This window comes from Anoplopoma fimbria, chromosome 6 (assembly GCF_027596085.1).
Source record: "Anoplopoma fimbria isolate UVic2021 breed Golden Eagle Sablefish chromosome 6, Afim_UVic_2022, whole genome shotgun sequence".
In the NCBI taxonomy this organism is placed as follows: Eukaryota; Metazoa; Chordata; class Actinopteri; order Perciformes; family Anoplopomatidae; genus Anoplopoma; species Anoplopoma fimbria.
In genome coordinates, this window is record NC_072454.1 from 25,691,140 (window position 1) to 25,716,191 (window position 25,052).

General features: G+C 41.2%; 1 protein-coding gene across 1 annotated transcript; it reads left to right on the forward strand.

The window, feature by feature from the left end:
• The first annotated feature begins 1,664 nt into the window (after positions 1–1,664).
• exo1 (exonuclease 1) lies at positions 1,665–21,514 on the forward strand. The gene is made up of 14 exons (XM_054600309.1): positions 1,665–1,787; positions 3,912–4,108; positions 6,139–6,258; positions 8,857–8,980; positions 9,463–9,600; positions 10,615–10,827; positions 11,911–12,098; positions 12,220–12,322; positions 12,406–12,619; positions 13,598–13,784; positions 15,620–16,172; positions 16,326–16,415; positions 17,754–17,950; positions 21,289–21,514. The coding sequence occupies exons 2-14, from the start codon at positions 3,948–3,950 to the stop codon at positions 21,398–21,400; spliced, it is 2,400 nt and encodes a 799-aa protein (XP_054456284.1). The 5' UTR covers positions 1,665–1,787; positions 3,912–3,947; the 3' UTR covers positions 21,401–21,514.
• Positions 21,515–25,052: the final 3,538 nt, after the last annotated feature.

The following is a 25,052-nucleotide window of genomic DNA, read 5'->3' on the forward strand; positions in this document are numbered from 1 at the left end:
CCAGAGGTTTCTTCCTTTTTTCTCCCTGTTAAAGGGGTTTTTTTAGGGGAGTTTTTCCTGTGAATGTGAGGGGAGGACAGAGGATGTCGCATGTGTACAGATTGTAAATCCCTCTGAGGCAAATAGTAATTTGTAATTTTGTGCTATACAAATTAAACTGAATTGAATTGAATTGAATTGAATAGCTCTGTCTGTGTCATGATAATAATGACTATCTATGTTTTGTAATTGTTTAATTAATTCAGTCTTTACAATTTATTTCCTTATGCAGGCTTGAAGGCCCCTGTGAGCAGGAACATCTCCACAGGCTGAGAAGACCTCCATCCGGCCTAAGAAGCGAAAACCTGAAGAAGTGCCTTCCTCCACCTAGTTTCTAAAATACTACAACAATGATCAACAACTTTAAATCCTGCACCCCAGATCTGTACCTCTTGGTTCCGCTGGTTCCGCCTCTTCTCTGGTATTCGGTTCCTGATCTGTCAGCTATTGACGATACCGTGCCGTCTAATGTGCTATGCAGCTCTGACCTGAGATGCACCAACGTGCTGAAGATTTATTCCAGCAACTCTTGAGAGCAACAGACTGTTAAACTGGCAAAGATGCCATAATGACCCCTGCTGCTGCTACAAAGGGGGGTGAAGAGACAACTCATCCTCGTGCTGAGAGAGATGAAGACGAGGAAGAACAGTTCAAGATATCAGAGAAAGCGAACCTCAACGAAGAAGACGACCAGATTACGAAGATATCAGAGAAAAGTTGCTCAATCAACTGCCACTGTTAAATGCAGAGAGATGGAAGAGTGTGATTCAACCAACCACAATCATCCAACCAGATGCAGAGGCCTTCAGAGGAACAGCCGCCATTCCATGCAGCTTTACCTCCAATCTGCCCATCAGAGCTGTCAGGTGAAACAATACCATTCACAGATGTAAACGAGTTTGATGCTCCTAGGCCAAGTAAATTTAATTAACATAATAAATTAATCTTTGATAGAAATATCTTAGACCAAAAGATCTAAACTAAATTTAATAAAAACTAACATGAAGGTGCTTCACAATCTTCCATGGTGCTTCTCAAACTCTCAGCTGCTGTACGGTGCCTTAATCATTTGAACTCAATTTAATGTAAAACGTCAGTCGACGAGGTTAATTTATCGGTCAATGATATGGGTCACTGATACTACCTGGTCACATTCAATCCTTTTCATTTATTTGTGGATCATCTATATTCATTGTACTTTTCATCCTAATGTTCATTTATTCCATTCATGTTGTTTATTTTGTCGTTTATTCATTTATTTTATGTTTAGTGTATATATATATATATATATATATATATATATATATATATATATATATATATATATATATATATATATATATATATATATATATATATAACTATATAGATATATATATATATATATATATATATATATATATATATATATATATATATATATATATATACGGGCGGAGCAAGGACACATCCGGTATCTGGACCGTACTTGTCTGATATATATATATATATATATATATATGAACTCTGTGTATTGGAACAGAACCTGGGCCGCTAGATGACGTTTCACAAGTACAGAGAAGTTCACTGGTTGAGAACCGGCCGGTGTAGCCGTTAGGTTCTGAAGCCCCTCCCCCTCTGACCAGCTGGCCAATAGCAGCAGCTCTTACTGAAATCCTTCTTTTTGCCGCTAAAACCAAATCGCTCCAGCTTCTTACCTGTCAGGCCGCCTGTGTGTGTTTATATCGATAAAAGTCATCAGAAAACAAGTAAGTTTCATTCGACAGTCATCGTTATGTTGGTGTGCGTGTTGTTAGGGTCGGTGTGTGTCCTCGTTGACACATTACAGTCCACAGTCAGCCTTATAGAAGCAAAGAAACGGTCCACTTTGTTCAGTTACGTTAACGTAGCCGTCCAACTAGTACCACTGGACCCGGGTGTGTTCCTCCTATAACAGGGTACGATGACATGACTATACTATGAACATGCAATTTAATGTTGATTTGCTTACAGGTCTTATTGCATAACTCGATGGCATTTATACTTTCTTGAGGTTTTGTGCTACATTCGGCGGTTTTATATTCCTCAATCAGGTCTCCACGTACCGGACATTTACGTTTTCTATAGTGTTTGGTGTTGGCTAGCTTTAGCTTCATTAAAGAGGGCTTATTATAACGCTGCAATGGGTTAAAGTAGTGTTTCTGTTATATTCCTTTATTGATCCCCAAGTGTTGCAGCAGCTCAACTACACAGACAATAAATACACATACTATACAACTACACAGACAATAAATACACATACTATACAACTACACAGACAATAAATACACATACTATACAACTACACAGACAATAAATACACATACTATACAACTACACAGACAATAAATACACATACTATACAACTACACAGACAATAAATACACATACTATACAACTACACAGACAATAAATACACATACTATACAACTACACAGACAATAAATACTATACAATACACAGACAATAAATACATACTATACAACTACACAGACAATAAATACACATACTATACAACTACACAGACAATAAATACACATACTATACAACTACACAGACAATAAATACACATACTATACAACTACACAGACAATAAATACACATACTATACAACTACACAGACAATAAATACACATACTATACAACTATACAGACAATAAATACACATACTATACAACTACACAGACAATAAATACACATACTATACAACTACACAGACAATAAATACACATACTATACAACTACACAGACAATAAATAACATACTATACATACACAGACAATAAATACACATACTATACAGCTACAGACACAGACAATAAATACACATACTATACAACTACACAGACACAGACAATAAATACACATACTATACAACAAAATAAAGATAGAACAGGAATAAAAATGTGAATGAGCTGCCCAGCTGCCACAGTTCCTCATGGAGAGGGTTTCTGTTGCTGTAAGTATGACAGGATTCTTCCATGTGAGCGCTGAATTCTCAATGATACTGTAGTGTCCTTAGCAGTCACTGACATCAAGCAGAAGCAAAGGATCAAGTGGTTCTTTGTGAACCCTGGTCTTTGGCATGTGTTGGTCACACAGTATGTAGTTAGTGCACCTCTAAAGGCGCAGATGTCCTATTGGATGAGCAGAGTGAACAGCACTCAGTTGCTCACTCCCAAGATTAGAAATGTCGGGTGATATTAAAAACATACAAATGAAAAATGAGGAATAGATACAGAAATGTACTTAGCTTTTTTATATATATAAATGTGTTTACTGATATTCCTTTTCCAAAGTGACCGTCAACAGCATCAGAAGATATTGACATAGTGTTTATTGTAAAATTCCATGTATTGATCTTGCTATTGAGGGTGACAACAGGTTCCATTTTTGTATTTGGACAGTCTTAATCTGACAAATCAAATGTCAAACCTAGTTTCTTTTCACCAACAGGATAACATGCGATGAACCACAACGTCTCTGGTTTGATTCCAGTTGGGGACTTTTGTTGCATGTCATTGTTCATCGCTGTCCCTCTAAATTTCTCTCATCTTTCCACCGTGTCAGTCTAATAATTAAGGTATAAATTGCTCCCTAAATAATCAAAAAGAGACAAAGCCATAAAATGAGATTTCCTTTGCCTGGCAGTGAGTCCCAAATCTGAGGGGCTGGACAACACAGTCACCCGAGGTCATAGATGGCAAGCATGAAAAAACAACAAATCTACAATGTTACATTCTCAGCATGTGTGGAAATGGATCTCCCGTATGCAGGTGTTGTTATTTATATACCTTTCCCCACCAAAAGTGTATGCAGTTGTTTTTTATCAGTACGTTCATGATTCTTTGACAGCTGCAGAACCAGCGTGGCTCATATCAGCAGCTGAAAATGGGAATCTCCGGACTGCTGCAGTTCATCAAAGATGCTGCAGAGCCCATCAGCGTGAAAAAATATAAAGGCCAGACCGTAGCTGTGGACACATACTGTTGGCTGCATAAAGGAGCATTTTCATGTGCTGAGAAGCTCGCTAAAGGAGAACCAACTGACCAGTAAGCATTTGTATTATTCTCGTCGAATGTAAAATAAATTGTGTTCAGAAATATGTTAATGTATTGTGAAGGTTAGTAGGGTTCTTTCTATTTCTTGAAAATGCCCACCTATTGCTGTTGGCTCCAAGCATATACAGTCAGGTCCATAAATATTTGGACATTGAAACAATCAAGATGTGCTTTGAGTGCAGACTTTCAGCTTCAATTTGAGGGTATTTACATCCAAATCAGGTAAACACTGTAGCAATTACAACAAATTATATACATGATCTCCCCTTTTGAAGGGACCAAAGGTAATTGGACAAAGTAACATAATCTTAAATCAAATTGTCACTTTTAATATTTGGTTGCAAATCCTTTGCAGTCAATGACAGCCTGAAGTCTGGAACCTGTAGACATCACCAGACGCTGGGTTTCATCCCTGGTGATGCTCTGCCAGGCCTCTACTGACACTGTCTTCAGTTCCTGCTTGTTCCTTGGGCAGTTTCCCTTCAGCAAGTGAAATGCATGCTCAATTGGATCTAGATCAGGTGATTGACTTGGCCATTGCAGAACTTTCCACTTCTTTGCCTTGATAAACTCTTTGGTTGCGTTTGCAGTATGCTTCGGGTCATTGTCCATCTGCACTGTGAAGCGCCGTCCAATGAGTTTTGAAGCATTTGGCTGAATATGAGCAGATAATATTGCCCGAAACACTTCAGAATTCATCCTGCTGCTTTTGTCAGCAGTGACATCATCAATAAATATGAGGTAACCAGTTCCATTGGCAGCCATACATGCCCATGCCATAACACTACCACCATGCTTCACTGATGAGGTGGTATGTTTTGGATCATGAGCAGTTCCTTCCCTTCTCCATACTCTTGCCTGTACAGGCTTTTTGGCAAACTCTAATCTGGTCTTCCTGTTTTTGAGGCTCACCAATGGTTTACATCTTGTGGTGAACCCTCTGTATTTACTCTGGTGAAGTCTTCTCTTGATTGTTGACTTTGACACGGATACGCCTACCTCCTGGAGAGTGTTCTTGATCTGGCCAACTGTTGTGAAGGGTTTTTTCATCACCTGGTAAAGAATTCTTCGGTCATCAACCACAGTTGTTTTCCTTGGTCTTCCGGGTCTTTTGCTGTTGCTGAGCTCACCAGTGCTTTCTTTCTTTTTAAGAATGTACCAAACAGTTGATTTGGCCACACCTAATGTTTTTGCTATCTCTCTGATGGGTTTGTTTTGATTCTTCAGTCTAATGATGGCTTGCTTCACTGACAGCTACAGCTCTTTGGACTTCATATTGAGAATTGACAGCAACATATTCCAAATGCAAATCCCACACTTGAAATGAACTCTAGACCTTTTATCTGCTCCTTGTTAATGAAATAATGAGGGAATAACACACACCTGGCCATGGAACAGCTGATCAGCCAATTGTCCAATTACTTTTGGTCCCTTCAAAAGGGAGGGACCACGTATAAAATGTCTTGTAATTCCTACACCGTCTGCACTCAAAGCACATCTTGATTGTTTCATTTCAAATCCACTGTGGTTGTGTACAGAGCCAAAATGATGAAAATTGTGTCAATGTCCAAATATTTATGGACCTGACTGTAGTTGATGCTTGCTTCAATGACACTAATAGCCCATGTTCTTCTTTTCAGCCGTTTACAAAAAACTTTGTTCTTTAAGACAAAATCTTATTTGGAAACAAAATATGTTAAACATACTATACAAGAATGATAAGCACAGTAAACACAGCAAGGACGGTAAGCAGGTTTAGCTTGGTCAAAGACTAGTGTGCTCTCAAGGCTTCATTGCCTGATCTAAATGATCCAACCAGGTCCCGGTAGCATTTTGTATCTTTTAACCAATCAGCTGATACTGCAATGAAACCAGGTAACTTTATTCCTACCAGATCAAATACAGCAAAATACAAACAGTTACAACTATTAATCTATTGTGTCAATGACACTAACAGTGATCTGGCAATGAGGATTGTATGTCCAGAACTGATATTGACATTTTGATTCCTTCTATCCTAGGTATGTGCTGTACTGCATGAAATTAGTGGAAATGCTTTTGACCTTCGGCGTCAAACCAATTCTGGTGTTTGATGGACGCAATTTGCCTTCAAAAAAAGAAGTGGAAAAGGCTCGCAGGGAGTGAGTATTTACCTTTATTGTGCATGAGTGTATAGATGCACGACACTTACATTTCGTGGACAGCGTACCATCTACGACTTCAAAAGTCCTAGAAGAGCCATCAGACTGCACCTCTATCAGCTGTCCAAACTGAAACTATAAATGCACGTAAAACTGATCACCAAACATGAGCACAGAGAGTGGGACACAGTCAAAGTGTGAGCTGTCTTTCTTCCTCAGCATGTTCTGTGCAAAAACTATCCACCACCTTCCAGTGCTATGCACCATAGAAAATGCATGGCTTGACCAGGTAGCTAAAGCAAACAGCTAATTATCCTCAATCTTCAATCCGCTTTTCTTCTCTACATGATAAACGTATTCACCCATTCATTTTGCGATTCATGCATTTTTAGGCAAAACAACCTCCTCATGTTGATCTCTTCATAAGCTGTCAGTCATTCTGGTTTGTTTTCTACCCCGTGTGCACTGATGACGTTGCTTGGAAACCGGCACATAAGACTAGCAGATAAAAGGAATAAATCACACTGGTTGGTACATCCGAAACAGAAGGACGTGTTTTAATCAAGTTGATTGACTGATTATTCAGTGTTTTAAAATGTTTTCCCTCTTATCTAAATGTTCTCTGAAGATAACAGAAGGTTATTCATCATAAGGTTAACCTCTTCTATCCGGGAGACGCTGGTTCTACAGTGAAAAAGAAAGAAAAAAGAAAGCAGCAGCATTAGTTTTGTCAAAGACAAAACCATCCAACACAGCTTCTATGCAGCACTGTTCACACATCACAGAGAATTCCCCTGCTTTGTCAACAAAGTGAAGGAATTAAACTAATTGTTTTTATATAATTTGATGCCACGTTTTACATGGTTCTGACAAAGAAAGTAAGAAACACTGTATGGTGTTTCTCCAACAGCAAACCCTGGATAAATCCTGAGATAAATGCCCTCCTCAAGGAGAAGAAGAGGGCATTTAGGTCAGGAAACGAGGAGGAGCTGAAGACTGTGCAGAAGGGAGCTGAGGAGAAGGATCAGGTAAAGGAAAAACAACCACAGGATGAAAATGGAGGATCAGTTGCAGCAGAAAAACATCAATCGGGTCTGGAAGGGCCTCAAGACAATATCTGGACACAACCTACAGCCTGTGGGGGACCAAATGTGGGTGAATGAGCTGAACTTATTCTTTAACAGATTTGATCAGTCATCCTCCCTCCCCCTACCCAGTCCTCCCTGCTGCTGCAACCCCCATCGTCTGCCCCCCACCCTTCCCACAACATTCAGCTCCCGTCCACCCTCCTCATACACTGCACTTCCTGACCAGCACCCCAACCCCTTTCAAAAACCTACAGCACAGAGCCCCCACCCCCCAACATGTCCCTCACAACAAACCAGGTAAGAAAATAACTAAAGAAGATCAAGGCGAGAAAGGCTGTGGGTCCAGATGGCATCAGCTCAAGGCTCCTCAAGTCCAACGCAGACCAGCTGTGTGGGATAGTGGAGCACGTCTTCAATCTGATCTTGAAGCTGGGGAGAGTGCCACAACTGTGGAAAACATCCTGCTTGGTACCAGTCCCAAAAACCCCGCACCCGGAGGACCTCAACAGCTTCAGGCCGGTGGCACTGACATCGCACTTGATGAAGACCCTGGAGGAGCTGGTCCTTGTACATCTCTGCCCCCTGGTGAGCTCACCTATAGACCCACTTCAGTTCGCATACCAAAAAGCTGGAAACACTGTGAGAAACATGTTTATGATTTCTCCAGTGCCTTCAACACCATCCAACCTTTGCTTCCGAGGACAAGCTGGAGCAGAGGTGGACCACCACCTCACTGCATGGATCCTTGACTACCTCACCAACCGTCCACAGTATGTGCAGACACGGGAGTGTGAGTCTGATCTGGTGTCCTGCAGCATGGGGGGCCCCACAAGGAACCGTTCTGGCTCCCTTCCTCTTCACCATATACACCTCGGACTTCAAACACAACTCTGCTAACGGCCACCTGCAAAAGTTCTCTGACGACTCTGCAATCGACGGCGTCATCACGGCCGGTGATGATGGAGAATACAGAGAACTGAACCAGGGCTTTATAAGATAGTACCAGCGGAACCGCCTCCAGATCAACTCTGGGAAAACCAAAGAGCTGGTTGTTGACTTCCACCCAGGTTAAACACCCCTTTGCAGGGAGCCCTCCTGAGGACCTTTTCCGACTCTGTTGTGGCATCAGCCATCTTCTATGGAGTGGTCTACTGGCCAAAAACTGGGAAAAGAGATGTAGCAGATCACTCACACAGAAACAAACCTCACAGAGAATCTTGTGTGAAAAGATAAATTATATGTGACCATAACAGAAACTGAAGCTGCATTATTATCTGAGAAGAACTGATGGCACACGATAATCCAGTGTTTTTCATACCTGTTACAAACACGCTCAGACAAAGCTTGGCCTATTAGAAGCCCTGCATTCCTAAACGGCAACAGAGCAACATTGTTATGTGTGAAGATGCAGAGTGGAATGTACAGACCTGTCGACAGGTGACAACAGAGCCTCTCCACAAACAACATAAGTGTTCTATTATTAATTCTGTTTCATTCATGTACCTTTCAGGCGCAGAGAAAGCAACCTTCAGAAGGGCCGACAGCTACTACGTGAAGGCAAACTGTCCGAGGCCAGAGACTGTTTTACCCGCTGTGTTAACATCACCCCAGCCATGGCTCATAACCTAATTAAGGTGAGGACTTCCCATCTCCTAAATTGTATGTGTACCTTTACTCCAGGGCATCCACCTGAAAGTGGTCAAGAAGACCAAAAGCATTTTTTCACTTTTATTTTTTTTAAACAGCATAATTTTAAATGGAGCAATGCAGAGCAACAACATGGCTGTAAACTTAAACTCAGTCTTGTTGACCAAACAACCAAACTTTCTATGAGGCAAAAGGAGAAGGTTGATGGAAACAGAGGGAACCTCGTCGCAGGGCGACGATGTTCTCAGCTTAGCTGACTGTCAGTGAAGTCAGCTAAATTACTTTTGAACCAGACGCTTATCTAGACCCAGTAGAGGCCCTGCCAACATAAGAAAGGGTTTGACAATATAATTTTTTCCATTTAGACCCCTTTTTTCTCTGATACTTTATTTTGATTTTGTTACAACCAGCGATGTTGCATGTTGGTGTGGTTATGTAGAAAATGTTTTGTATTTATTTTTTAATCCAGGCAGCAAGGAAGAGAGGAGTGGACTGTGTTGTGGCTCCATATGAAGCTGATGCTCAGTTAGCGTACCTCAATAAATCTGGTTTGGCCCAGGCTGTCATCACAGAAGACTCTGACCTGCTGGCATTCGGCTGCAAAAAGGTATGGTGTACCAGTTCCAGAGATGCATTTTCAGCTGCATATGTGTGTAAATACATAAAGGAAACCATTCTTTGTACGGGGATAAGAGTTCTCATATTAGAGCGTTGAAGATTTGACACAAGTGCTGTTTGGGTTCTTTGAAACTGGTTTAAAGTCCATCTGGACAAGTTCTTAAGCCCAAATCTGCAAAAGTGCATTCTTATTGACAGTCAACTGGACCAGATGTTTTTCTGTGAAACACATACATGAAGTCATTTTCCAATACAAATGGCTCACTTTCTTAGTTTAATAAAGAACGAGTGTTGATGAAAATTGTTTAAGCCTCACCAAGTTGTTAAACAGTGATGTGGAAATATTGTGGAGGCAAAATGTAGAACAACACGCAGGAACACGTATAAAATTAGACTTATTGACTGTTCTCGGCTTACCTAACTCATGAAACTGCAATCACATGATCAGCACTCCGACACCTCTACACTAATTTTGCCTTTATTTTACAATAAGAGCACATTGCTACCCGAGATAACTCCAGCCATGATTTACAAATCAATTATCAAACTGCTGTCAATCAACCAAAATAGCAGGATGAGAATAAACAGGATTAATTTAGCCTGATATCAGTTTGTTAGCCTGAATTAGTTAAACTGCCTTTGGAGAACAGGGCCCGGATGGTTCTATGGAGAAGTGTTATGTTATTGGTTGTTATCATTTAAACCAGATTAAAGTTTGCGTGGGTGGAAAAAGGTACTAGTACTTACTTTGAGTTCTTCGGTAAGAACGACAAGTAAGTTGACTGGCAAGTGAGGAGAGAAATGACGGACTATATCAGACCAGCGCTAGTCGGTGAAAAAACAACAACAACACAATCACACACTTCAGTGTTGATCATGTATGCAGCAAACAATACCTTAACCATAGGCAAACACCGCCTTTAAGTAATGGCCTCATGTAGTACTACCACTACTCTTACATTGCCACCAACTTCTAAATCAATTGTCTTTAACAATCATGCAGGTGATCCTCAAAATGGACAAGCAGGGCAATGGCCTGGAGATAGAGCAAAGCAACATGGGCCGCTGTCGCTCTCTGGGGAACATTTTCACAGAGGAGAAGTTTCGCTACATGTGCATCCTCTCTGGATGCGACTATCTGGCCTCCCTACATGGCATCGGTCTAGGCAAAGCCTGCAAACTGCTGCGACTGGCCAAAGACCCGGATATCCTCAAGGTGAGACCAGATGGGGAGATTCTGAAGTTGGGTTATGTATTTTGCAAGGTGACTACTAATTAAAGTTGTGATTCAAGAGGTACCTCACTTTTAAGATTGATAGATCAACATAGAAACGGGAAAGCAGGTTTAACTCATCTGACTAAAATCTGGAAAACAAAAAACCTCCAGCGTCTCACAAATCACCTTGTGGAAAACATGGTATCACCATTATTAAGGGGTCTAACAGATTTAGAGTGAGACTATAACGTAAAGTTATAGGGGCACTGGACCCGTCCTGGGCCCCACCGGAGCATGGTGCCTGGGTTGGCTCCAAGCGGGGGCCGACAGAACAGCAAGGCTTCCATGCAGGTTTCCATGAATCGTTGTGGTCCCTGGACCGTAGTCGTGCCTCCTGCTGTGACCCGGCTGACACCCACTGCTACTTCCATTATTATTATTAGTTACATTACTATTACTTTTCCCTATTTCATAATTATAATTCTACTATAGTCATTGCTGCTGTTATTATAAGTAGTCTTAATTTTTTTCCTTCATTACTCTGCTTACTACTGTGATTATATGAATCATTTATGTCATATACATTGAATGTGTTGTATCTCTGTTATGCTGTTCATTCTGTACACATGACATCTATTGCATTCTGTCCATCCTGGGAGAAGGATCCCTCCTCTGTCGTTCTCCCAGAGGTTTCTTCCTTTTTTCTCCCTGTTAAAGGGTTTTTTAGGGGAGTTTTTCCTGTGCAGATGTGAGGGTGTAAGGACAGAGGATGTAGCATGTGTGCAGATTGTAAAGCCCTCTGAGGCAAATTTGTAATTTGTGATTCTGGGCTATACAAAATAAACTGAATTGAATTGAATTGCTCCTTGCCGAAGGAGGAGCTGGATCTGGATTAGTCCACAGTGGGTTGGTTGCTGCTGGGGGCCCTGCTGGAGTCAGAGGCTGAAGGAGTTTTGGTGAACCTGCATGATTTAGTCTGTATGGTTGACGGTGGCACCGATAACGAGCATTCCCTTAGTAAAACCTTGCAGCAGTGGTCCAGTGGCAGACAGCTTATTGTGAGCTTTTTTGTCACCCTGTCAGGTGATCAGAAAGATGGGCCAATATCTGAAGATGAATCTAGTCATACCTGAGCAGTACATTGAGGGATTCATCAGAGCCAATAACACCTTCCTCTACCAGTTGGTGTTTGATCCTGTCAGAAGGAAGGTTGTACCTCTCAACCCGTACCCAGAGCACATCGACCTGGCCAAGCTCAGCTACGCTGGACTGTATCCTCCTGCCCTGAATCACACTGTATGTAGTGTCACCTTTTAAACAGTGGAAATGATTTTGGTTAGTTTCCTCGCCATCACTTGCAAAGTATTTTATCCTTGATGACATTAAATCCAGTAATGTAGGAGATGACAAAGGCCTGCAGATGGCCTTGGGAAACCTTGACATCAACACCATGGAGAGGATAGATGACTTCAGCCCAGACAAACTTACTCCACAGGTATCAGATCACAGTCAATTTCAGGTCTCCTTTAACTATGTGGGACATTTAATTTAGAACAACTTTGAAAATGTCCCTTTTAGCTTTCTAAACCTCGCAGTCGCAGCTGGAACGACTCACCAGTACCCACTGGGCCCAGTATCTGGAGTGGAGGCTTTAAGACAGCTGCAGTCACCCCGCCCCTGTCTACTGCCTCCCCAGACAGGCCTCCCTCCACCAGGGGGAAGGAGAGAATCATCAGCCTGGTCGGTCTCAGGCCGGCCTCCAGAGAGCTGCAGGTGAAGAGAACACGAGAAGGTGAGCTATAAACATTCAATGTTTTTATTGCTGCATGCTTTTTAACAATAATATGCTAATTTTAGCCTTCTCAGTTAACAAGTCGACTGCAGTGCATACATCTGATTGGTTGATGACAGCTAATGACCATAGGTAGTTAGGCTGTGGAACAATTAAAAGACAAGGTTTAGGTTTGAACATCTACAGATTTCCTAGTTTGTCCCCACTGCTCACCTGTAGGATATGAATGGGTTTTTGGTTATTTGATGATATCTAACTGTTAAGCAAGGAATCTCTGTATGCATAATGAACCGTTAACCAACAAGATAGGTCTCTTGTCTGCTGCATAAACAGGTTAAATCCATCATTTATCATCAGCATAGGACTGACCTTTAAGGTGGACCAGCTATGCAATTAAGTATTATCATCCCTAGCTACAACCAAATCCCTCTTTACTTCCCTGGGAGTCAACTAGCAATGTTTAAAAACAGGAATTTATTTACTGAACATGGAACTGCAATTCATTTTGTTGTCAATGCACCTTTTATTGTTATTATCTCACAGAACATTTACACATAGAAATTTGACTTATTGACTAGTCTAGTCCTTTTTTCCTTTTCAACTAAATTATTTATTTATTTGGAGTTGGCAAAAATAAGCTTTCAAATGTAGTTTGCAGGCCTTAAGCAAAAACAAGCAAACCATGAAACATTCCAAAAGAAATGAATGTGATGAAATGGAAAAAAATACTCAATACATACTATAGATTCCTCATTACTGCATTAAGCCAATGTGTATTGCTGTTCTTTAGTTTACTTTAGTTTGTGCTGATAAAATTGGTTTTACAGTTTTGTTCGTAATGGATTCACCCAACCCAGTCCTCATGAATAATTTGCAGGTGCTATTATTGATCCTTTAGGAAACAGAGTCACTATGGCAACAAAATACTAGGTATTTTATTATGAAATCTGGACAGTACTTGTCTTTTTCCTTCCATAGACACTAGTGTATCAGACCAGGATGTGTTCCAGCAGTACTTGTCCTCCAGTCCCAAGAGGTCCAGGTCAGACCAGCATCCGGACAAGCCAACATTAACCAGTCAGCCTCGTACACGCAACCGCTTCGCCACCCTTCTGCAGAGGCGAAACCAGGAAGCTGAGGAGGACAGCCAAGCCACATGCAGCAGGTGACATAACAGGATCAACCACATCTAATGATCAGCTTTTTTTGAGACTCATTATTTAGTGTGTGTGCGTGTGCGTGTGTGTGTGTGTTTCGCATTAATGTACACTCAGCAACCCATCTTGACAGAAAAAAACAGAAATGTAGAAATTTTTGCAAATTTATTAAAAAAGAAAAACTGAAATATCACATGGTCATAAGTATTCAGACTCTTTGCTCAGTATTGAGTAGAAGCACCCTTTTGAGCTAGTACAGCCATGAGTCTTCTTGGGAATGATGCAACAAGTTTCTCACACCTGGATTTGGGGATCCTCTGCCATTCTTCCTTGCAGATCCTCTCCAGTTCTGTCAGGTTGGATGGTGAACGTTGGTGGACAGCCATTTTCAGGTCTCTCCAGAGATGCTCAATTGGGTTTAGGTCAGGGCTCTGGCTGGGCCAGTCAAGAATGGTCACAGACTTGTTCCGAAGCCACTCCTTTGTTATTTTAGCTGTGTGCTTCGGGTCATTGTCTTGTTGGAAGGTGAACCTTCGGCCCAGTCTGAGGTCCTGAGCACTCTGGAGGAGGTTTTCTTCCAGGATATCTCTGCCGCATTCATCTTTCCTTGGCCGCATTCATCTTTCCTTCAATTGCAACCAGTCGTCCTGTCCCTGCAGCTGAAAAACACCCCCATAGCATGATGCTGCCACCACCATGTTTCACTGTTGGGATTGTATTGGGCAGGTGATGAGCAGTGCCTGGTTTTCTCCACACATACCGCTTAGAATTAACGCCAAAAGTTCAATCTTGGTCTCATCAGACCAGAGAATCTTATTTCTCATAGTTTGGGAGTCCTCCATGTGTTTTTTGGCAAACTCTATGCGGGCTTTCATATGTCTTGCACTGAGGAGAGGCTTCCGTCGGGCCACTCTGCCATAAAGCCCCGACTGGTGGAGGGCTGCAGTGATAGTTGACTTTGTGGAACTTTCTCCCATCTCCCTACTGCATCTCTGGAGCTCAGCCACAGTGATCTTTGGGTTCTTCTTTACCTCTCTCACCAAGGCTCTTCTCCCACGATTGCTCAGTTTGGCTGGACGGCCAGGTCTAGGAAGAGTTCTGGTCATCCCATACTTCTTCCATTTAAGGATTATGGAGGCCACTGTGCTCTTAGGAACCTTGAGTGCTGCAGAAATTCTTTTGTAACCTTGGCCAGATCTGTGCCTTGCCACAATTCTGTCTCTGAGCTCCTTGGGCAGTTCCTTCGACCTCATGATTCTCATTTGTTCTGACATGCACTGTGAGCTGTAAGGTCTTATATAGACAGGTGTGTGCCTTTCCTAATCAAGTCCAATCAGTTTAATTAAACACAGCTGGACTCCAATGAAGGAGTAGAACCATCTCAAGGAGGATCAGAAGAAATGGACAGCATGTGAGTTAAATATGAGTGTCACAGCAAAGGGTCTGAATACTTATGACCATGTGATATTTCAGTTTTTCTTTTTTAATAAATTTCTACATTTCTGTTTTTTTCTGTCAAGATGGGTTGCTGAGTGTACATTAATGCGAAAAAAAAATGAACTTTTTCGATTTTAGCAAATGGCTGCAATGAAACAAAGAGTGAAAAATTTAAAGGGGTCTGAATACTTTCCGTACCCACTGTATATATATATATATATATATATCGGTGTGTATATTAAATTCAGTTTATTTTGTATAGCCCAAAATCACAAATTACAATCTGTAAATCTGTATACGTATGTATATATTTACAATGTTTTGTTTTCCATGTACGGCAGTTTGCAAACTGAGCAGGTCGGCATGTATGGTATCCTAAAGTGGGTGTGTTTATATCCACATGTAGATTCTTCAGCAGTTCCAGTACAGCAGCCAGTCTGAACACTAAGGTGTCTCCTCAGGAGGATTTACCTCAGGATGAAGAGCCCAGAGCTGGGAGTCCCACTCAGGACAACTCTCCCAACACCCAGAACAAGGACAGTTATGGTCCCGACATTCCACCCTTGAACACCCCCAGCCCACCAGCATCAACTGGCAAGACATCCCCAAGTTCAGCCAGGCGGGGCCCTAGGCTGTTTCAGTGGTCAGGCAGCTCCTCCAAAACTGAACAATTGAGAACGCCTAAGTCCACCTCAGGCCTGTCCGCCCTGCAGCAGTTTCAGTATAAGAAGGAGAGTTTCTCCTTGTCCACAAAGACCCACAAACCACCCGGAGACATGTCACCCCCACGTCAGGCCTCCACTGATGGAAAACCAGAGGAAAAGGATGACCTCCAAGATTCACCTCCCTCCCAGGACAGCGCCTACTTCTCCCAGTCCCAGCCTGACTTTACTTCCTGCCAAAAAGAGCAAGTCTTCACCTGCAACTTCCCCTCCTCCCACCAAGAGGATGCTACAACTGTGCGTTCATACTAATCTCCACTGCCTTTATAAATGTTTCAGCCTTCACATATACGTCATCATCAGAGTTTAATGTCTCATGAGTGGGTGTGCAGAATGCTATTTTGGTAGCATGGCTTTGTGTTCTTACATGTCTTTCATTTACTTCCTCAGGATATGAATTCAAGCAGAGATTCTGAGCCAGAGCAGAGTCCAACACTCTCAACAGAAGCAGATCTGAAACCTGGCATGCTGAGATCAAAGGCGGGTTTGTGCCTCAGTTACGACGAACGTTATGGATTTTTGGTTGAATCGTGATTTTTTTTTTCTTATTTAAAGGCACTGAGTTGCATATTGTTTTATTTTACCATTACACAATGGAGGAGGGTTGTGTAAATCTCGAATGCATTTCATTAGCATAACGTTTAGTGTCCATTGTCAGCATGGAATATGTGCAGGTTATGAGGTATTTCCTCACAGACAAGTAAAAAAACTAATATTCCCATCCAACTCATTTTCAAAGCATGCCATTCATTACGCTGAGGAAAAGGGTGAATTATATATTTAAGTTCTAGAGGAGTCTCCAAAGCTTTATCCATCATACAGTCTTAAAGCCAGACATATCTCCCCAGCATTATGGTGTATGGGGAAAAAATGCTATGGCTTGTTTTGTATATCTTTAACCTATCGCAATCGTCTTGGGTGGCTAGAGTGCTGGCTCAAATATTAGACCAATTGGCAATTGGCTTATACCCACAGTCTCCCATAGTAAATCCATTTTATCTTGCATATGAAATCCTTTGCTCTCAAAAAGCAGCCCAGTGAACAGAGACAAGGCTCAAGAATGACATGTGTTCTCCTGTTATTTGAAAGGTTCTTGCCCTTCATGATGAAGTTTAAAAAGAACGTTTTGGGAAATACACATATTTGCTGTTTTTTCCCCTTCTCTTACTCTTAGTATCTCTCCCTCTCTCTCACAAATTACACACCCAAAAAACAACATTGCTGTTTATTCGTTAAGTCAGTACCAACGTATTCAAAGTTATCATTAAATCAATATATTTCTGGCATTTTTGTCTATATTGAAAATCAGAAAACACATAGGCAGGCAGTAAACAAAGGCAGAGTGAGGGATATGACATGCCACAAAGATCCTGGCTGGAATTGAACAGAGTACTGTTCATTAGTTGATCATTAGGTTTCCCTAGTAAAAGCAACTAACATTATATTTCACAATAATGCCACAGTTCGCTGGTTGCGTTAATTTATAGTGTGGGTCCACCGCAGCCCATAGACAGTGTCTTAGCCCACTAACGTTAGCTACGCTATCCAAGCAGTGTTAACTTAGTTCTTCCCAAAGTCGTAGACATCGTTCTCAAAAATATCGCTACGTAGAAAAAGGGTTAAAGTAGACCATTCTACACTTCTTAGGAAAGCTTGCATTCAAAAATGCACAGTATTGTAGAGAGATGCCCCTGCAATAATGCTGACCGGGGTTAGCATATTCATTTTCACATGTCATTTTTCATAGCAGTAAAACCTTGTGTGTATTTTCCTCTATTTTTCAATCTTGTCTTACAAACTTGGTCTCTCTCCCTCCAGGTTTCAGATCTCTCAAAGCCAATGTCCAGCAACCAGCGCCAGGCAGCAAAGGTGCGAACACTGGGCCCTGCCAGGGCCAGTGGACTGAGGAGAAAGTCTGTGGGTTCTGGGAAGAAAACCTCTTCCTCCAATAATGAAAACAACCCTGGTGCCCAAGCCACCATCAGCAGCCTCTGGAAGAATTTCAGCTTCAAAAAGTAAAAGAGAAATACTCAAGTTACTCTGAAAGTAATAGAATATTTTGATATTATAATTTGCTTGCTTTCCACGATTGTGAAAATCAGTTTTTAAAAGAAAGTTTCTTAGTAAACATCATCGAGCATTATGGAATTATTATACGAATGCATAAGGATTTGTTTCTTTGCATACATTTTGAACACAGAGTAGTGAAAGTAACAAAGACAGACACAACTCTAAAACTAAAATAAAAAAGTAGCACTCAGTAAAGTGCAGATTTCCACCAGGTGTGTCTGCAACAACCACTACGGTATTGTGTGATTGAAGGTATTCAACCAAACTCCAAAACAAGCTGCGTTGTAAAGCTTGGTTTATACCTGCTTTTGTGATGCAGTCCTGAGGTGCGAGCCCCAGAAAATGTCGTCATCACGACATGTGCGCTAGGGATGGGGGGAAAAATCGATTCAGTTACAAATCGCAATTCTTGTGTGTGACGATTTTTAAATCGCCACGCTGCCTCCCACATCGATATTTTGTCTGTAGCCTACTTTTAATTATTTTATTCAAGGCGGAAAAAAACGTTGCCGCTTATAATCCTACAGATGGCGCAATGCAATCTATTCGTTCATGATTTCCTTCCGGCTAGAAGCGCAGCTTCATACGTAGTAGCTAGGTAGGAATACAAAGGCTAACATGTTGGACAGCAAACATGTCAGACGTTAGTCCCGAGATTCATGCTGCACCTCAACAGTTTAAATCGCACGTCTGGAAGAACTTTGGCTTTCATAATTTACGAGGAAAAAATGAGTTAGATATGAGCAATGCTGTCTGCAAACTATGCCACGGAAAGATAAAGTATTGTGGTAATACGACCAACATACGTGCCCATATCACTCGACACCATCCTGAGTTATCAGACAAAACGGCGGAGGAAACTTTATTTCAATATAAACTTTATTTCAAAGTTTATATTTTAAGTAAACTTTTATTCATTCTATTTAATTTACCTTTTATTTATTGTTTAAAAGTAGCCTACATTTCTTAATCTGTCAGTTTGTGTGCAGTTGACAGGGGCTATACAATAATAGGGCACATTTTTATTTATTTTCTCTATTGGCTGCCCTGCAGTCATTAAGTTAAGATTTAGGAATTAAAACTTGAAATAAAACTTGGAAAGCTCTAAGTGAATTTGACTGTGTTGTATTTGAAGGTATGATTCAACTGTGGTCCAGTGTTTTAAAAAAAAATAACCAAAAGAAATTGTAATATCGAATCACAATACTTACAGAATCGCAATACATATCGAATCGCCACCTAAGTATCATGATAGTATCGTATCGGGAGGTCCCTGCTGATTCCTATCCCTAATGTGCGCCGTGTGTGAAGGTTCTGAAAGTTGTCTCGTCGCATGGTCGTGCACCACTGAATTTTAGTAACCATCTGAAGACAGATAATTCGTTTTTAAATGCTTGAGAAACTGGCGATCTTAAAAATCTACATTTGAGTAAATATTTTACAGCCAAATCAAATAGTTTAAGGGATATTTAACCTGCGTTTCTTTATAACGCTTTCAATACTTGACTTTTTTCTATACAGGGCTCGTATAAAGGTTATAAAGTAGTCAATAATATAAATTATGAGCTTACAGTAAATTACATTCCCTCCTTGGCATTCAGGAGGTTGATTTATGACGTTTTGCCTGTAACATCTTGCTCGTTCACAGCACATTTAGTTGTACGCCCTCTGGCATTTCAGAGAATACTGCAACAAACAGCACGTTGAGCGTAAACACCCTTTGCTTGCTACGGTGCCACGGCCATGTATAAACAAAGCTTCATGTGGGCAATCAGCTCAAAGTTGTCGTATAAGACACGTCATACATCCATCCATCCATCCATTTCCTTCCGCTTATCCGGGGCCGGGTCGCGGGGGCAGCAAGCTAAGGAGGTTCCTCCAGACGTCCTTCTCCCCAGCAACATCACTGCTGACGCTGCACCGAACCGCCTGTCCATCTCCTCCAATGAATCGCCACCTTATCGTGGTGGAGGGGTTTGTGTGCCCCAGTGATCCTGAGAGCTGTGTTGTCAGGGGCAATAGCTCCTGGTAGGGTCTCCCAAGGCAAAGTGGTCTCCGGTGGGATGGGGTCAGACTAAGGCTGAGCCCAGACCCACAAAACCCCAATGAATCGGAATAGGGAATTCTGGGGGCACCCTACCTGGAGCCAGACCCGGTAGGGGGGGAGTAGATGGACTGTCTTAAATCGAGCGTCTTGGCCGGGCTTCTTCACATGGGGCCATGGGTCCGGACCCAACGCCCAAAAATCAAGCTACATCGCTGCGAACCGCCTGTCCATCCTGTGGGAATCCCACCACCCGCAGGGATAGGCATGCCCCAGGATCCTGGGTGCAATAGCTCCTGGAGGGCTCCCGGCAAAGGCTGGGAGGGGTCAGACTAAGGGATTCACAAAACCAATGAATCGGACAATGCGAGGTTGTGGACCCCCGGCATCAGCCAGACTAGGGGAGCTCTAGGGACACGTCATACAATCTTGCCAAAAACTAAAGTCACCAGACTGTATTGAATTATGCCGGTCCAACTTAGTATGGAAAAATGTGGCTGCTGTACAGTAATTGTGCTATCACCTTAGAAGGAGAGAAGACCTACCTTCACCTGCAAGCATTATCAGAAATGTTTCAACATGCACACATAAGAGCATTCATGTGGATTTTTGAAAGTGACTTATAAATACTTATAGATACTTTAAAGTATTACATTTGTATTGGTAGTTCCATCAGCAGTTAGCCAAACACACCATATGCATCAATAAAATAACCAGTGATGTACGCAACCAATGGGCTCTAAAGTGTCGTAAAACGCACTTCATTCAAACTCCAAATAAAGCGGCGATGTATGCAAGCAATTGGTTCAGTTAAACAATAATACACATCATACTATCTTCCCATAATACATTCAAACAATCTTGCCAAAAACAAAATGAAACTCCTCAAGTTGTCTGCCAACTAGCAGCTGCTGAGTTGTGGCCACGTGCAGCAGTGTTTGTTCTGGTTTCTCCATAAAGTGTTAGCGGTTAGCCAAACGCACTGTCCCAAAGAAAAACAATCAATCAGCAACACTCACTCACGAACTCACTACATATCTCATTATCTCCTGGCAGAGATCATAAAAACATTGCCACGGTAGGACAGAGGAACCATCTTAAGCCATAGACTCACTCCCACTTAGATATGGGAAGTAATGTAAACAAACTGTCATGGTGGCATCATAGCTGTGATGCCACTAACTTTAATCAGTGATTGTTTCAATGAAACCGCTCTAAAACCGCACTTGTGTTTTTCAGAGATTCCCAGAAGATTAGTGTGTGTAAAAAAGGAGAGCCCATGTCTCCTGTGAAAGACAACCTGCCGACCAGCTCGCCTCAGACGGACATGAACTTAATCACCAGCTTCTGATAGATACTTTCAATCTTTCCACGCAGTGCTGAGCGCTCTGTGTGGTAGTGAAGCTTTTAAACATACCATGTATGTTAATGATTAACCTGTTTTTCTTAATGTATAGTTTTAAATAAAGCAACTGTCTTCTAATGCAAATGTTTCTTCTTGAGTTTCCTGACTAGATTTAAGTTGCATGAAGTGAAGTTGCATCACGTCTTGTAATTGTCTGTTGGGTCAACACGGCAGTCAAAGAATGTGTCACCTAGTAAAAATGCACAATGCATACTTGAGTGTTTACTGAAAATGCCATACCTGCATGCAAGATGAGGAATGTGGCGATGAGACTGCTGGCTTCCTGTCTCCAGAGCAGAGTTCAGTATCTTGACCTGTTGGCCTGAGCACACGCTGATTAGTACGAGGAACAGAATAAGTTCTCTCCCTCTAACTGTCAGATTGAATGTGTGCCGTCACATGCCTTTGGTAGTGTCTTTGTTCAGAAAAAAGAGCTTTCCTCCGGTCTGTTTTTGTCTTCCTATTTAAGGTTTGGATCTGTGTCGACACATAACTACCTCAGAGTAGATCAACCCGTTTAATCTCATGAGAAGCTGTTATTTTATGACCCCTTAAAGGATTTGTATCTGTGACCTCTAAACATTCTGCATGTTAGCGAGTAAGCAGTTCCTGTAAGAAGTATTTACTTTATTAGATTGTTTTATTTCAACAATTTTTAAAGGCCCAAAGACATAAAACTTCTAAGACTACATACACGTCAGAAAAAATATAGCATTTTATGATATAGGCTATGGGTTGTCTTTTTATTTATTCCGTAAACTGTTTAATTATGCTTTTTGTATTCATTTCCCAAAACAGGATGGTCTAAATGTTGTTTCAAAGACTTCTGCACACTGGGGAGGAATGTAGAAATCAAAATACACTGGAATCAGCTGATAAATACCCAGCATGAATACGTTTTAAATAGTTGAAGGTTAACTCCCCTGGTTGCTAAAACCCACAAATTAACCCCCCAAAATGGTACCTATCCTGAACATTTCCTGACCTCCAAATGATGCACTGCTAAATGTAAAAACTATAGGCCTCCTGCTAATTGAACAACTACAATGTTCATCTATTTGATCATTTTGAGAAAAAGGTTTGTCCTTAGTTCACTCCTAACTGGCTGAAATTTACAAGACCTTTTGCAAAAACCAGTTGGAAACATTAACATGTTTGGGTTTTGACTACCTCAAATGACCTCCCTACCCACCTGTTCATTTCTAAATCTAAACTATAACAACTTTCTATATATCTACAGTGAGATTTAAGGATCTAATGTACGCAAGAAAATAAGTGACAGCTGAGCAGTACAGCAGGTTGAACTTCCTCTCTGGTCTTTAATGTCAGTACTGATCGCTGCAGTGTTGTGTCGTGTCAATTTTGTGATCCCACTCTGACAACAAAAATGTCCTCAGCAGTTGTCAGAGAAGATGGATGGAAGAGAGTTGCTGTGGGGCAGAATGCCTGAGCTCACCCAAATACCAGGCATGCCTCACTACCTTTCAACCTGCTTGAGTTATTGCACAAGGGACAGTGGCCTCACTCACCGCTTTAGCCTTGACACGTGTATTTCCTGGTCAGGAAACAACACTTTTTAAGAACAGGTGAAGACACAGTGAGGTGTTTTTATCTTTAATCCCATAATATCTACTTTGTCATATTATTTTAAGTACAATTTGGCCTGTCACCATGCTGCCTGAACACATGATGTATAGGTGTATAAATATGATATCTTGAAAAACCTTTGTATGACAATGCAGGATACCATATGAAAAAATGGTAATCATAGACAAACAATATTTTAGTCAGGACAGATGTTGCCAAGCTCCTAGATCAGTAAAAAATCAACAGTTTACCAGTTTAACAGCTTATCAGTTATGTTTGCAAATGCCACCTAGAAATGTTTGTCTGCAATTAAAAGAGGAGAGGAAATTGTTGCTCACTATGGAAATTAGAGGTTTATTAGGCCACAGGTGGTAAATTAAAATCGGAACAAGCAGTAATTAGGTCACATGTATTCCAATCAGAAATCTAAAACTATGTGTTACTGTTACAAACAGATGTTCCTATTCAGGATCTTCTATGAGCAGCATAAGAGAGATGAAGACAAATATTTAACATGTGGATAAATTACTAGTAGTTATTTCATGCTCCAGGGTTAGTTCACTTACCATTTTACTGCTTCGTGCTTGTGCTGAAGATATATTTAAAAGAATTGTTTGGAATGCTTATGGGAGTAAAGCTTCTGCTGTGTCATAAATGCAGAATGTTTGGAATGCGTATCATACTGAAGTACAGTGTGCGTATCAGAGGTCTGTGCTTAATGTGTCTCTATTCTGCACACTAGTGTGGTAGGAATGCAGTTTCACGGCATTCCCTTTGGAACACCGGAAATGAGCAGAGCATGCCCCGCTGATTGCCACTTTCTTGTTACAAGAAAATCAAAGTCAAACAATCTAAAATCAATCATACATCAATACGTTTTGCATCATTATATAACATTTGCTGTCTCAAGTTGACAACAGGCTGTACAGACATACCAAACAGTTTGACATTTTTAATTATACTATAATTGTGAAGCTTGAATTGTTCTCTGAAATCTGACACGACTCAATTCAGGAGCACAGAACTGTTGGAATCTGAGCACTTTATTTCCCTGCTTATTTCCCTGAAGGAGCTAAAGTCAACCCTCAAGAGGTTCTCTCTTAATGTCAGGACTGAGTTAGAAAAATGGAAGATGAAAAATAAGTAAATAAACAAATCTTACTTCTGGTTGTGTTCAGGTAATGTAATTAAAACTGCATCTTCAGAATTTATGTAACAATTGACATTGTTACATAGTCAGTTTTGTCCCTACGTCCAGGACTGACACGGGTGGAATAACCTAAACCAGGGTCACTGCTGTTCATGATCACTATCTTGCTGTTGTGAGGTCCACAGGTTGGTGCTAGCAGTCATAACACAGCCCTGTCTAGACGCTAGTTCAATGCTCTGCATTGTCAAAGTATCCAGCCTCTGTATGTGGTAAACACCGCCTTTTTGTTGATTATTTTGAAGTATTTCAGTATGTCTTGGACCAGAGTTGGTCTTGGTTCATAAAAGTAACAGTGTTCTCCTTAAATGGAAACAGTCAACAGTCCAAGTTTAGGAACTCGGGGTCCTTACAGCACTGAGGCACTTGCTCTGAACCTCATGTTTGCATTTGCATGTCTTACCTCACACAAGCCTTTTTGTGAGTGGTTTACTTTGATAAGGATTAAGTGGTTGGTTTAGCAAACGTATGTCACCCTAAGACATCTTGCATAAAATCGAATAATATGTCTCAAAATCTTGTTGTCGATGTGGTTTTCTTTTGTGTTAAACACAGATTCCGGTACACACAAAGTGGGAGAGACTGCTGCTGGCTCTGCTTTTTCCATTCTGTATTCTGATTTAATTTACTTTTTTAAATCCTTATTTAATCTTGAATGTTACTCATCATAGGAGCAGGACTCTCCTGGTAATGTAACCACCCTCTAGCTTTATGTTATGGCCACAAGTTTGAATGGTTTCTGAGAAATCATGTTATGGCATGACAGACAGCTCTAAATACTATGATACCTATGAGCCTCAGCTG

Coding starts and splice junctions, on each gene's coding strand:
- exo1 (XM_054600309.1), top strand. CDS start 3,948: ATGGGAATCTCCGGACTGCTGCAGTTCATCAAAGATGCTGCAGAGCCC. Junction 13,785..15,619: donor AGCCAAGCCACATGCAGCAG/GTGACATAACAG, acceptor ATCCACATGTAG/ATTCTTCAGCAGTTCCAGTA. Junction 16,416..17,753: donor CTGGCATGCTGAGATCAAAG/GCGGGTTTGTGC, acceptor CTCTCCCTCCAG/GTTTCAGATCTCTCAAAGCC.